The following is a 15,511-nucleotide window of genomic DNA, read 5'->3' on the forward strand; positions in this document are numbered from 1 at the left end:
AATGCCAGTAATTTTATTTGTTTAAAGAAGCAGCATCATAGAACATTCAAAGCTATGTCCTTGGTTCTCCATACTTATTATTTTCAGCATCAAATTTGCTAAGGAACTCAAAGCATTATAATTTAAATGCTTGTCCAATTTTTAAAACTGTTTGATCATTAGCATTGTTTAAGACTTTTATTCTTCATCACTATCATCTGCAGCACCAGAGATTGTAATGGTTCTCTCCTGCATATCCTTTTGTAAAGTGTCTTCATCTGTTTTAACTGTTCTAAGATTAAAAGAAAAGGTTATAGCATTAGGAATTTAACAGTGGAAAAGAAGAGAAAACTAGCTAGGCTCCCCTAGAGCCATCCCTATTAACTGTGCTGAGGCAATCCAATACCCCCCCCCCAGGAACAGGAGCAGCAAAATCTGACCCATAATATTCAAGTGGAAATAAGAGTGGTGAGGAACATTATCTGTATACTTTCCATAATTCATCAATACCCAGCTGAAGACTGTAACCTTTTACATAGTTGTGATGCAATCATTTGGTCGCACACAGAACTTGAGTAGTGCTGAGAAAAGTAGCATGTCAAAGCTTTTCATCTTAAGCTCAACAGGACACTTAGCGACAATATCGATATAAGGGTGAAACAACAATTTATATTCAATGAGAAGAAAATGCTGATTAGCTGGCAAGCAGATTCTGACTGATCGAGGCGTTGCCAAAGAGAATATACCAGGTGACTGACAGTTAACTGCAAACATTGCTTAAAATTTAAACAAGGCAGTTTGACCCTGATTGCTCAAGGCATTGCCCTGGAGGGATGAGTCAGTGAATGGCCGTCACTTATTTTGTTTAACTGAAACAGGTACAATGTGTGTACCTGTTCTTTCTGTCTGAAAAGAACAGGACCCTGGGTATTTATATATTTAGCTTCCAGCACACACAAATATGCCACACTGCAAACCAGACTGACAATATCAAATTGGTTGTAAATGTTAGCACACTTAGGATTATTTAGCAAATGTTGTCCAGTCACAGCATCACATCTAATGTAGGACACTGTGTTTTGAGGTTGGCAGGCACGGGCTGGTTGGTACAGTCTGCATCTTGTGAACAGCGGATGAGACCTGCTGTTTGATGTGATCCAACAACCTTTGGGATGTACAGCCCTACATAATAGGCTGGGGAAAATGAAGGAAAGCACACAAAAAATTTGCATGAAAGTATTTACAATTAAAATTCTGCACATTGCCCATATGCAAGTTAAAATATTTTTTCTCATTTCTTTAATTATTTTACCATTTATTGCACAATGAGTGAGAAATATGGATATTACCGCTGATCATAGGGGTATCGGGATTACAAGTTAATTTGCTCCATCCAATGCAGGCATTGGAGGGGTGAATTACTCTTACCTGATAAGGACAGTTTTCTTTTCGGTCGTTTCCACAGCCTGTTCCTTGGAAATACTTCCACCAGTGCTGAGAGTCCCTTGCCCTACCATGCAGAATCCACTCATCACTGTTGACAGGCGAGAATCCTCTCCTTCAATTAACTTCCTGCAAGATTGATTGAAAAAATAACATCGAAAATATTTTGTTTCACAAGAAGGAATTCAGTTTTCTAACTAATATCTCTGAGTATCAGTGCACTCGGGTCCAGCAAAATGTTTGAAAAAGGGCAAAGCTTTCTTTTATTCAAAACTGTAGCAGAAATTAATATGTCTTTGAGAGAAATAACATACATGTATTTAGCATGTTTCATATCCTCAGGACATCTCAAAACAATTTAAAGCCAATGAATTACTTTTTCATTGTATTCACTGTTAGAATCACAGAATCCCTACAGTACAGAAGGAGGCCATTCGGCCCATTGAGTCTGTACTGACCACAATCCCACCCAGGCCCTATTCCCGTAACCCTCATTTACCCTGCTAAACCCCCTGACACAAGGTCAATTTAGCATGGCCAATCAACCTAACCCACACACCCTTGGACTGTTGGCAAAGAGTCAAACACAGTAGTAAAGTTTCACTCAGCTAGGTCGCACAAATAAGGAAGGAGATAAATGACCAGATATGCAATTTTGATTTATGCCGCTAGTCAGGACACTGGGAGAAAGTGCCCTGCTTTCCTTTAAATAGTGCAGGAAATTAAGCTCAGCTAATTAAATAAAATCTGCATTAAGAAGCTAGTATCTGTAATAAAAACGGGAATATGGGAAATACTCTGCAGATCAAACAGCATCTGTGGAGACAAACAGAGTTAATGTTTCAGGTCGTTGATGACCCTTCCTTAGCATTGCCTCTAGCTCCAGCTTAATCCAAATGGATTCCAACTCAAATCTCATCATTCGTGTTTTAGATCCACCCACAATTACCGATGTCTCCTCGACATTCAGATGCAGTTCCCACTGCATTATAAGATCCACTCTCAACGCCATGTGCCACCACATGCACACTCTCGACCTCTCTTTTAAACAGCACTGACTCACTCTATCTCAAAGCGCTCTTGGTCCGCAGTTTCATTTCATTCTTCACCTCATTTGGCACTTAAAAAAAAAACTTTTCAATCTTCCTTTCAGGAGTGAAGCATTGCAAGCTACACCAACCTGTGGGTACCAACATCCCTACAGATCCTTCCTCTACTCCCCTTCCCTCTGACCCCATCTTTTCTTTGAATCCCACCCCTTGCTGTATATTTAAGGTGCCCTCGGTTCTTTCCCTTTCTGACTGTGAATGATCTGTCCTCAGCGAAGACAAAAAAAGGCTTTCATATTTGTATCAGTATTAGTGACCAAGAAACCATCAGAATGCCAAAAAACCCATCAAGTTCACTCCTCCCCTATGAAGAAGGAAAATGCCATTCTTACTGAGTCTGGCCTATGTCATGGAATCATAGAATCTTACGGCAGAAGGAGGCCATTCGGCCCAGCGAGTCTGCACCGACCACAATCCCACCCAGGCCCTATCCTCATAACACCATGCATTTACCCTAGCCAGTCCCCCTGACACTAAGAGGCAAGTTAGCATGGCCAATCCACTTAACCCGCACATTTTTGGACGGTGGGAGGAAACCGGAGCACCCGGAGGAAACCCACACAGACATGGGGAGAATGTGCAAACTCCACACAGACAGTGACCCAAGCCGGGAATCGAACCCGGGACCCTGGCGCTGTGAGGCGACAGTGCTGACCACTGTGCTACCGTGCCATCCAGGCCCATAGTAATGTGGTTGATTCTTAACTGTAAACAAAGGCAACTTGTGTTTATCATTGCGCCTTTAATGTAATAACATTTCTCAAGGTGCTTCACATGAGTTAAATAAAATAAAATTTGACACCAGCCACATAAGGAGATATTGGATCAGATGTTTGGTCAAAAAGGGAAGTTTGATGGAGTGTCTTTAAAGGAAGAAAATAAGGTAGAGAGCTGGAGAGGTTTCAGGAGAGAATTTCAGAGCTCAGGACCCTAGAAACTGAAGGTGTTGCCACCTGTGGTGAAGCAATTAAAATTGGGGATGCCCAAGAGGGTCTGAATTCAGTGTGCACAAGTATCAGAGAGTTAGCAGACAGTAACAGGGAGAATCTTACAGAGAAAGGTCCTCTTAAGTAGCCAAAAAAACACTCAATTTTAACCAGGAAGGCAGCTCACCATCACCTTCTCAAGAGCAATTAGAGACAGGCAATAAATAAATGCTAGCTTTGCCAGTGACATCCACATCCTATGAATTCATGTCATGAGGTAGCACAGTGGCACAGTGGTTAGCACTGCTGTCTCACAGCACCAGGGACCCGGGTTCAATTCTGGCCTTGGGTGATTGTCTGTGTGGAATTTGCAAGTTCTCCCCATGTCTGCGTGGGTTTCCTCCAGGTGCTCCAGTTTCCTCCCACAGTCCAAAGATGGCAGATTAGGTGGATTGCCCCTTAGTGTTCCAAGTTGTATAGGTTAGGGGGATTGGTGGGCTAAATATGTGGCATTACAAGGATAGGATCTGGGTGGGAATCAGTGCAGACTCGAAGGGCCGAATGGCCTTCTCTGTATTGTAGGGATTCTATGATTTTTTGTTTAAAGTTTCCCGTTAATCCCAATTTTGGCTGCTGACAAGGTGTATGAGACCAGTTCCGCCAGCAGGCCAGGTAATTTGAGCCCCATGTCGCTTTCTGAGAAGGCTGAGCAGACTTTTGAAGTTACCATTATTAGTCTATTTAGGAAGGGACAGTGAGGGTGCCACTCCATTTTCTGGCATGCAGACATGTCAGCTACCAACTCCCAACGTGCTCAAGTCAATTGGTAGAAAGGAGATTGCTGGACTCACTTTTAGGCAAAGAATCTTTTAAAAACTGACTGATTTCAAAGATAAGTGTTTGAGGGCATTTCTGATCTGAATAGTGTAAAAAAAAACCATGATTTAGGCTTTCATGATCCTTTGGGCAGTTATTAATAATTATTTATGTTTGCCCTTTACTGACACCATTAGACTTACTGAGGTGGATGCTCCAACTTGTCGTGTCTAACTCATGTTTCCAGCTCATTAGTCCAGATCACTGGCTTACTAATCTAGTACCATAACTACTATGCTACCATCCTCTTATTTTCCTCTCCTATTGTCACAGCCTGATTTCTAGTTAGACATTTATGGCACAAAATGCCATTGGAGAACATTTATCCTGAGTTTGTAGAATAGGCGTGAGAGGCTGAATAGTCTATCCCTGTTCTGAATTTCCTAGTGGGGGGATCTTACTGGCCCTTCCCACCAGTTGATGGGTGGGGCGAGTTGGTAATATCACATGAGAGGTGAAAATCGGATTCGCCTCTGGTTTCTCGTCTCTCGCGAACTTACGAGGCCTGGATTTCCAGCGAGATCAGCCTCATGCCGGGGAAGAGCACAAGGCTGATTATAATCTTTAAATCTATTTAAATGGGGATTTAAATATCATTAGTGAGCGGCAGGATGCAATTGTCTGGGCTCACTTGCCTTAGCGACCTCGCCGGTGAAAATCCTCACTGCCGAGGATCACGTATGGTCTCCATCAACAGGGACTTGACGTGGTGGTCTCGCCGGTGGCACCAGAGGCCATTGGTGGACCCCCGGGAAGTCGGGAGGGGGCAGTGCCGGAGGGTGCAGGGGGAGGAGGTTGGAGTGGCGGCGACTGACATCCCTGTTCTGTCGCACAGAACACAGAGATCTGTGCCTTCACAATTGCGCCCTCTACTGTGAGTAGCCAGCTTTCCGGTGAGTTTAGGCCCCTCCACCTTACTGGTGGGAAATAGATCGTGCAAACAATGATGCACAAAATGGCTTAAGATTTTCATTTGTGTCTTCACTGAAAATCTTCCGTTTTCACGCTCATTTGGCACTTCGACTTTTTTGGGTACAAAAACCCTCCTACTATCTTCCTCAGATCTATTTGACTTTGCATCCAGATTTGTGGATAATTCTTGAATTTAGATTAAACTGGAGTACTACTTGAATTTAAAATTCAGATTGGATTAGGATTAGTTTTAAAGAGCTTAGAACTGACAGATCTGGTGATGGAAATCTTCCTCTTCCATAAAATCCATTGCACAGAAAGAGGGCATGGAGTCCAATATGGCAATGCTGGTATTAGCTCTTAAAACTGGAGCTGTTTCATACCCTTGTCTTTTTATATTTTACCTCTCATACACACATCCACTTTTAACTATATTATAAAATGCGCATCAATAAACACGTATGATAATAACCCATGCTCTCAGAAATCTTTGCATGAAAGTATCCTTCCTTTGTTCCTCTAGTGACACTCACACAGTCTGTGGGATGAATTTATTCAGGGGTTCTGCTGTTCAACCTTCCTAATTTCAGAGGAAGAGCTGTAGAAGCCAGGTTTGCTTTTTGCATTATGTAAATGTTGTTTTACTCTAACCAATTTCAAATTAAACTACAGCAAATCAGTCTGTGTCTGAAAAGGTAAATGGATAGGCTAACACTTCAGCTATAAATGCTCAGAAATTTGTGCTTGGTAAATAGCTGAATTTCCAACTGGTCTCTGGGGTAAATGAGGTGCATATTTGAAACTTCTACTTTGTCTTATCTGACAAAGGGGTGCTCCCTGGAATATTAACATATATTTTTTCTTTTCAAATATCAATGGATCTGTTACATATTTCCAGTTTAAAAAAAAAATGCTTTAATTTTTCATCTCTCTGACAGCACCCTTACCTGTATGTAGTAATTTCAACCTCCAGTGCCATTTTAATGTTGAGCAGGTCTTGATATTCACGTAAATGCAGAGCTATCTTTTCCTTGATGGTACTCAGTTGTTGTTGCAAACTTTCAATTTTACCCTGCAGGAGTGACATTTTAAAATCAATTCGCTGCTTGCTCATCAAATATTTGCCGAAAGAAGCTCTCTTTTGTTTGAAGCCACCAGTACTCTCATTTGCGGCCGATAGGACAATGGTTGAATGCAGGCTGCTATCGGGATTCAATTTCATCAAGTATGCCATATAAATAGCATCGAGTGGAATAACCTAACTTCATCGAAACAATTTAAAGGTACTTTGGCAGCATGAACAGAATAGCCTAGATTTTGTGATGGGGCCAGCTGTGACTGAGGCTATGGCATCTGGCATCACCAAGAACATTCAGAATGATAGTAAGTTCCTGCCAAGTGCCCATTCTCAAGCCCCACCTCACTCTTACCCTGCTTATCTGGCATGAATGCGAGCTGCAGACGGTGTGACCATGAACCTCTTGCTTTCCACTCCACCCAGCCCCCCGATTGCATTTGTGCTTTCAGATACGCAGGCTCTGAAGAAGAGTCATGCGGACACTATATGCTCTCTCCACAAATGCTGCCAGACCTGCTGAGTTTTTCCAGCATTTTCTGTTTTTGTTGTTGTTGATGCAGGTACCGCTGCCTGGTCAGCCGGTACAGCCTTATCATAAAGGGTAAGGGGGCGGGGGGGGGCAGCTTTCAGCATGTTGAATGGTGAGCACCATTTCTTCCAAACATTAACTCTGTTTCTCTCTCCACAGATGCTGCCAGATCTGCTGTTTTTATTTCATTTGACCATTTCTTCACTGTTGGTCATAATACCTGGGCCAATATAGATTTGCTGCTAAGTAGAGAATGTACCCTTAATTTCAATACTAATTAGCTGTTCTTTAACTTGTAGGAAAAATAATTGGAAATGCTCCCAAATTGTATCCCTGGTTTTTATATCAGCCCCAGATAAAGGAAAGTAATCCCATTATGAATACCTGGCATTCTTCAATCTCTTCTTTATATTTATTTGCTGCCTCTTTACTCTGAGCCTCCAGCGCTGCCTTACGGGCATTCAGTGCATCCAGTTCCATCTGACTGCTCTTAAGCTGAAAAGAGTGGAAAAATTGTGATTTTAAAAAATGTAACTAAGGTAGAAGAATACATATGTGTATTTTGCAAAACCACTGTATAATTTTGAGAATACACTAACACATTGGTAGAGTTGAGTACTTACTGGGAACAATGGGTCCTTAGGAGGTCAGGATAAGGGTTGGCAGGATGTCACAAGGCCAATTTTGCTCCATGGAGACCAGAAATGTTAATTCTGTTTCTCTCTCCACAGATGCTGCCTGACATGCTGAGCATTCCCAGCATTTTCTGCTCTTATTTCAGATTTCCAGCATTTGAAGTATTGTTTTTATGCTATGAAGAAGCAGGTGGATGGATTTTTCCTGTCAGAACATCATTGCAGAAGTTCCTCAGGGCAGTGTCCTAGACCCAGCCATCTTCAGTTGCTTCATCAATGACCTTCCCTCCAGAAGTGGGGATTTTTGCCAATGATTGCATAATATTCAGCACCATTCGTGACTACTCACATACTGCAGCAGTTTGTGTTCAAATGCAACAAGACCAGGACAATATTGAGGCTTGGGCTGATAAGTAGCAAGTAACATTCATGCCACACAAGTGCCAAGCAATGACCATCTCCAACAAGAGAGAATCTAACCATTTCCCATTGACATTCAATGGCATTACCAATGCTGATTCCCCCCCACTATCAACATCCTGGGGGTTACCATTGATCACTGAACTTGACCAGCCATACAGATACTGTGGCCACAAGGGAATGTCAGAGGCTGGGAGTTCTGCAACAAGTAACTCTCCTCCTGACTCCCCAAAGCCTGTCCGGCATCTGCAAGGCTCAAGTCAGGAGCGTGATGGAATATTTTCCACTTTCCTGGGTGAGTGCAGTTCATCAACACCCCATCCAGCCAGTTGCATCGGCACCCCATTCACTCCCTCCACCACTCCATGCTGCGGCAGCAGTGTGTACCATCTCCAAGTTATACTGCAGGAACTCACCAAGACTTCTTCTCCAGTATGTTCCAAGCCTACATCTCTACCACCAGGAAAGACAAGGGCAGCAGATACACAGAAACACCACCACATGCAAGTTCCCTGCCAAGCCAAGCACCACCGCAACTTGGAACTATATCACTGTACCTTCACTGTCGCTGGGTCAAAATCCTGGAACTCCCTTCCAAACAGAATTGTGGATGCACCTGTACCCCATAGACAAAGCAATTCAAGAAGACCTTCTCAAGAGCAATGAGGAATGGCTTGAGACAATTCACTCCTCTTTAATCTGAACTTAACCTTCTCTCCACTCGCATTATCTGCCCCTGTAAAGACTTGATACCTGTTAAGATTCGCATTCCAACCATTATCTTGTAAATGAGTCAATGCCTAGATATGCCCTGTTTGTGAACCTAACTCTCCACTCACCTGATGAAAGAGCATCGCTCCAAAAGCTCGTGCTACCAAATAAACCTGTTGGACATTAACCTGGTGTTGTGAGACTTCTGTCACCCCAGCGGAGTTTGCTATAGCTCCCCACTTTTGAGGAGCTGGCAGCCCGACCCAGCTGGGGTGAAGGGAGGCAATTGGGGTTGCCCAGAGTCGGGTGCCGGGAGGTGCCCCCTCGGTGTTGGCACCTTTGCAATGCCAGTCTGTGTCCCCTGGCACTGCCCAAGGGGAAAAGTGCCAATGCCCAGGAGGCACTTTGGCACTGCTCATTGAGCATGGGGTAGTGCCAATAGGGTGGGGCCTGATGGGGCAGGGCCTCTGGGAGGGAGATCTGTGGGAGTGGGGAATCCCACTGCCACTCTGCAGTTGGGATCGCTGGGGGAGGGAAGGAGGCCAACGATTGGGGCTGGCCATCGGTGGTGGGGGCGGTTACACACTGTCGGGGGGGGGGGGGGGGGGGAGGGAGGTTGAGGCTGTGCCCGGGCATGCATGGGGGCCAGCAGGCGGTCCGTGCGGGGGTGGAGGGCCGGCATTGCGGGGGTCGTGGGGCTGGCCTGTGATTGTGCTGGCCAGCGATCAGGGGGCCAGCAGTGCAGGGCCATTGCGCATGTGCCGATCTCGGCACTAACAGATCTATGCTGCCGGCCTCTCCAGCAGGAATAGACCCCACCCCCTGATTTTCAGCATGATTCACGCTGAGACATTCTGCAGTGTGCAGGGTGTGGGAGATTCTTTTTGAGACTGACACTGAAAAAACCAGCTTGATTTACTCCAGTTTTCACATCAATTCAACACTTAGAATTTTTTTGAGTGGATTCCGGCCCACATCTTTTCTCTTTTTGTTAAAACTCACAACCCCTAACATAGTTAGGACATTACAGAAGCCCAAATAGCAAACCCTGCTCAGTTGGCTTCCAGGATCTTGTGGGTAGTCCCTCATAGAAAGGCACCAAGTACCTGACTGAGGGACTTAGGCACCTCTCCCACAATTTATTCCAACCACACACCCCACTCAGCCAATGACCCCTTCCTATGACACCCATCCTGCCCTCTCTCACCCATGGCCTGGGTACCTTGGAGATTCTAGGCCTCGAGGCTTCTATACTTCTCGCAGAGGGCGGTGAATTTGTGGAACTCACTGCCCCATGGCATGGTAGAGTCTGAATCTTTGAATGGTTTCAAGAAGGAGATAGATATATTTCTAATAAAGAAAGGGATAAAGAGATATGGGGAACAGGTGGGGAAGTGGATTTAAGACCAAGGAAGAGATCAGCCATGATCCGATTGAATGGTGGAACAGACTCGAAGGGCTGAATTTGCCTACTTCTGCTTCTAATTCTTATAGGTATGTAAGGATGCATTTGGCTGAGATAAATTTGGGTCTATTACAGGCAGAATAAGGAGAATTTACAATGGGGGATAGAGAAATTGCAGAGAAACTATATGATTACTTTGTGCCTGTTTTCACTTCAGGAAGTTACAGGAAATCTCCTAGGTGTACAGATCCCAGGGAGATTTGGACATGAAGGAAATTAGTATAAGTAAGAAGGTTGTATTGGAGAATTTAATGGGACTGAAAGTTGATAAGTCCCCATGACCTGATATTATGCATCCCACAGTGTTAAAGAGGTTGCTATCGAGATAATGGATGCATTGGTGATCATCTTCCAAAATTCGATAGATTCTGGAATGGTTCCTGAAGATTGGAAGGTAGCAAATGTCACCCCACCATTTAAGAAGGGAGGGAGAGCAAACAAGAAAGTATAGACCTGTTAGCCTTGCATCAATAGTAGGAAAAATGCTGGAATCTATTATCAAGGATGTGATAAATAGACACTTGGACAATCATGATCTGATTGGGCACAGTCAACATTGATTTACAAATGGGAAATCTTGTTTGATGAACTTGGAGTTTTTTGAAGATGTTACTATCAAAGCTGATACACGAGAGTCAATGGACTTTGTATATTTGGACTTTCAGTAGGCTTTTGATATGTCCCCCACATAAAGATAATGACCAAAATGGGATGCCCACATGCACATGGGGTAGAAGGCAACATACTGACATGGATTGAGGATTGGCTAATAGATATAAACTGGTCATTCCTATATTTGCAGGCTGTGACTATTGGGGTACCGCATAGATCGGTACTTGAGTCCCAGCTGTTCACAATCTATGTCAATGATTTGGATGTGATGACCAAATGTAATCTTTTCAGTTTTACAGATAATACAAAGCTAGGTGAAAATATGTGTTGTGAGGAAGATATAAAGAGGATACAGGAGGATTTGGATAGACTTAGTAGGTGGACAACAACAGCACGGAATATAATGTGGAAAATGTGAGGTAATCCATTTTGGTAAAAGGAACAGATGTGTAGACTATTTCCTAAATGGTAAGAAATTAGAAAGTGTAGATGTGCAAAGGGGCCTAAGTGTCCTATGGGCGGCATGGTGGCACAGTGGTTAGCGCTGCTGCCTCACAGCGCCAGGGATCCAGGTTCGACTTCCAGCTTAGGTCACTGTATGTGTGGAATTTGCATGTTCTCCCCGTGTCTATGTGGGTTTCCTCCGGGTGCTCCGGTTTCCTCCCACACTCTGAAAGACGTGCTGGTTAGGTGCATTGGCCATGCTAAATTTTCCCTCAGTGTACCCGAACAGGCGCCGGAGTGTAGCAACCAGGGAATTTTCACAGTAACTTCATTGCGGTGTTAATGTAAGCCTACTTGTGACACTAATAAATAAGTGCAACGAAGGCTCACCAGACTGGGTTGGCAAGATGTCTTATGCAGAGAGATAGGGCAAACCTGTATTTTCTAGAGCTTCGAAGAATGAGAGGTGATCTCATTAAATCCTGCAAAATATTTAAAGGAATAAACCGGGTAGATACAAGTAAGATGTTTCTCTTGGCTGGAGAGCCTAGAACCAGGGAGCACAATTTCAAAAAAAGGGGGATGCTACTTAGGACTGAGATGAGGAGAAATTTCTTTATACAGAGGGTTGTGAATCTTTGTAATTCTCTACCCCACAGGGCTATGGAAGCTCAGTCATTGAGCATGCTTAAGGTAGATTGATAGATTTCTGATTAACAATAACGTGAAGGGTTGTGGGGATAGCGGATGTAAAAGTCATTGGAGTGTCTGATCAGCCGTGATCGTAATAAATGGTGGAGCAGGCTCAATGGGCTGAATGGCCTACTCCTGCTCCTAAGTTCCCATGTTCCTAGTGGGTGTATTATTGGCAACTGCCACCACTCCCAGTGGCGCTAATGGGCAATGGAGCGCTATCAGCCTCTGCTTGGCCCCAGCACCCCTTTTGGTTGGGGGGGCGGTGGGGAGGCTGAATTTCTGAACCATGATCCTAAGTCTCAGGGAAGGCCTGCCTCTGACCAGTTAAGTGTCTGAAGGACACTCAATCTTTGTGGGCCTTCACCAAAAGACGCAATGTGGGACTCCTGTTGGTTCTTTTGCCGGCGAGCAAGACACCAGCCGCCTGCATCAATTCCACCCCACACGTGGGTGAATGATGACCGTGAGCTTGAGTAATATCACTCCATAAACTCCAACACATTAATCATCATACAACCCTATTATCTAATAATAATCCTTTTGTTGCCTAACTGGGAATGCATTCAGATACATTTGATGAACTCAAAGTATATTTTTCAAACAACAAGAATTTGTTTTGAGCTGTCATCATGCTGGGCCGGTGACTACTTACATTCCGCTTGCAGTCTGCAAGTTGTTCTCGCGTGTTTCGCATGTTTTCTATGCGTTTAGCAGATGTGTGATTCAGATCAACAAATTTGCTCTTATACCATTCATCCATTTCCTGGGAGAACATAGTAAATATTAACAAATCAGGAATAGGTTGTAAATAAAGGCAAGAAAAGCAACACAGTTTGAACATATTAGTCACCAACATTCTTGCATGAATTTTAGTCAACATCAGTGACCAAACATTTTATGGCAATTTCTAGTCAAGCAAGAAAATAACTTGATGACAAACACTCAGTTACTCCAAAGCGATGAACAGCCTGTCACCTGGCGGCATGGCCATCTCATCAAAAAGATATTCTATTGCTGTTATTGTTAAAAAAAGATGTTTTCACAATTTTATTTCATACTTTTCATCTTTAACCACAGTCTTTCAACGTACACAATAGCATGGCACACCACCTAGAAAGACCTTGAGCGCGCATCGAACAAATGCAAGACAAAGATATATTCAAACTCTCTGTCAGTAGCCTGACAAGTAACTGTACTCGCATGAATAGAACCAGATGGTTTATTGTGTTCCTCAAGGTCAGGGATGATAGTGCTGCAGAATGGAACATTCTCCACTTTGCACCTCCTGATTGTATAAAACAACATTTTCGTCAGGTATGGCAAGGATTGATTCTAGGTATAAACTCCCTGCAGATTGCTCTGACAATGTTTCTTTATCTAACTGTGGAGGATGAACGGAGATTGTTTCTTTTCTCAAACATGGTAGCACTCTTCATTTATTAAATTTCATTTGGCCAGATGACTAATAATATATTTTTTTGATATTCTGATTTAGGTTTCAGTCATTTATTTAAGAAACAAATGCATTTTTTTTGAGGAGAGCAAGAATAGCAAGGAAATTATCTGGGATAATGATCACTTAGCTGACCTTATAAATATGGATTAATGAAAGCAGTAACATATTTTGTGCTAAATAAACAAGGTTAACTTAGATCACTAAATTCTATTTATTTTAAATGATATGCCTTCACGTGTATTTAACATTTTAATGCTTGCATCAATCACAATCAGGGAAACTGCATAAGAACTACTTATAACTGGTTGTTACAGCATCAAACTTTTCAATTCAATCAGTCCAGCATTTGGTAACATACAACACCTTCAACCAAAGAACAGCACAGATATAATGCTGCTGTACAGTATGCTCATTTCATACATGACTCCAGCCCAGATTCTATAATACATCTATTAAATTGGCAGTGCTATTACATTACCAATGCTTGTGTAGCAAAGCAGCCAGAAGCTATTCAGTTCTAATGGTTGCTTATAGTAGTCTGCCTACCTTATTGAATAACAACAGAATGTGCTCATCAGGTTTGGCTGCAAGCTGAGGAAGGAGAAACAGAGTTTATGGCCAGAACTTTCCAGTTGTTCATGCCAGTGGGTTCTTCTGCTCCCACTGATGGCGCATCCCACCGCATGTTTCCCAGCAGCGTGGGGTGGAGTCAATGGGAAATCCCATTGACAATGGTGGGACCAAAAGATCCTGCCACGAGAAACATGCCAAGGAGAGGCCTGAGAATCCAACCCAATGTTTGTTTTGAAGAAGAGTCTCATTCAGTTTCAAACATTAACTCTGGCTTTTTCTCCGCAGATGCTGCCAGAACTACTGAGTATTTCCAGCATTTTCTGTTTTTAGTTCAGATTTCCAACATCCACAGTATTTTGCTTTTATTTTATCACCTAACTTCTTGTTTTTCCTTCAAGGAAAATGACCATCTTCATCATCATGGGTACTTGGTAAGTTTCTGGTTGATAAGGTTGGTACGTAAGTGACTGCTAAGGCTGATCTGAGCATGGAAGGCCCTGCTGTAAATAGGACAGGATACCGAAGAACATTGAATTTTGGATGGGTTGCTGGCTCAAGATTTCTCTCCTTATGTTTTCTCTCTGCCTTTGATATGGGTTTGCTTTCAAAGAGGCTGCATTGTTTTTTATTTGTTTGCAGTAGGTGCACTGATCCTGTGTGAATTTCTCCCAGGACTGGCGGTCTCTATCAAAACTCCTAACTGAAGTTTAGAGTATCCTTGTAGCACTTCCTTTGACCGCCATGAGAGTGCACCCCAGACCCAAGCTCTCCATACAAGATTCATTTTGGTAAGCAAGTGTCTGCAGGGAAGAGATGGTAGAGCTCTACCTATCTAATTTTGTGGCATAAGAGATTAATTTTAAATGAGACTGCAGGCGTGATCCTACCCCCTGTTCATGCCTTGCTCCTATTACAACAAGGCCGGAGAATTTGGCGGCCAGCCAAATCTCTGTCCACTGCAGAGGGATAGGAAAAACCCTCTGGTGTGAACAGTGGTAAGAATCCGGCCATAGCGGACATCACCACAGGTAGTGTGATGCAATGTCTCATGATCTTGCTCTCTCTTGTATAAGCTCATGGTTAAGATGTTGTCACTATTTGAGATATTTTAATAAATTACGTATTTGCATTACCTCAGCAGACTCTAAATATTCTGTGTCAGCACAATGAGATCAAGAATATATGTCCTTTCGGAAAGAAAGCCTGCCACCCTTACCTGGTCTAGCTTACATGTCCCTCCAGATCCACAGTAATGTGGTTGACTCTTAACTGCCCTTTGAAATGGTCTAGCAAGCCCCTTAAAAGGAAATTAGGGATGGGCAACAAATGCTGTCCTTGCCAGCAAAGCCCACATTCCATGAAATAATAAAGAAAGAAATATAGTTTCAGCAAGTCAAAGAACAAGTACAGAAAGGTTTCTGCCATTAGCGGAAAGCTTCAAGCAGATTGGAGTTCTCAACCAGACAGAATCGTGGCTGAACTGGTGTTGAAGATTTGGCATGTGTTGCACTGCACCGGCCTCATGGTGAAGCCGGGCAGAGAGCATATCATTATCTATTATACCAAATGGGTTGCTGTGCAGATGCTACCTCCAGTCAGGCAAGAGATCAACAAAGAAAAAGCTACCTACAATGAAGTGATAAAAGC

General features: G+C 43.3%; 1 protein-coding gene across 1 annotated transcript in view; it reads right to left on the reverse strand.

Annotated features, from left to right (window-relative positions):
* The window catches only part of LOC144493971 (desmin), a 47,228-nt gene continuing 31,717 nt past the window's right edge, over positions 1–15,511 (reverse strand). The window contains exons 7-11 of the mRNA XM_078213547.1: positions 12,488–12,598; positions 7,237–7,347; positions 6,193–6,317; positions 1,408–1,551; positions 1–271 (exon numbers count right to left, since the gene is read on the reverse strand). Of these exons, the coding sequence (XP_078069673.1) occupies positions 178–271; positions 1,408–1,551; positions 6,193–6,317; positions 7,237–7,347; positions 12,488–12,598 (585 nt within the window). The 3' untranslated portion in view covers positions 1–177. The remainder of the gene's footprint in view (positions 272–1,407; positions 1,552–6,192; positions 6,318–7,236; positions 7,348–12,487; positions 12,599–15,511) is intronic.

This window comes from Mustelus asterias, chromosome 5, assembly GCF_964213995.1.
Source record: "Mustelus asterias chromosome 5, sMusAst1.hap1.1, whole genome shotgun sequence".
NCBI classification, from domain to species: domain Eukaryota; kingdom Metazoa; phylum Chordata; class Chondrichthyes; order Carcharhiniformes; family Triakidae; genus Mustelus; species Mustelus asterias.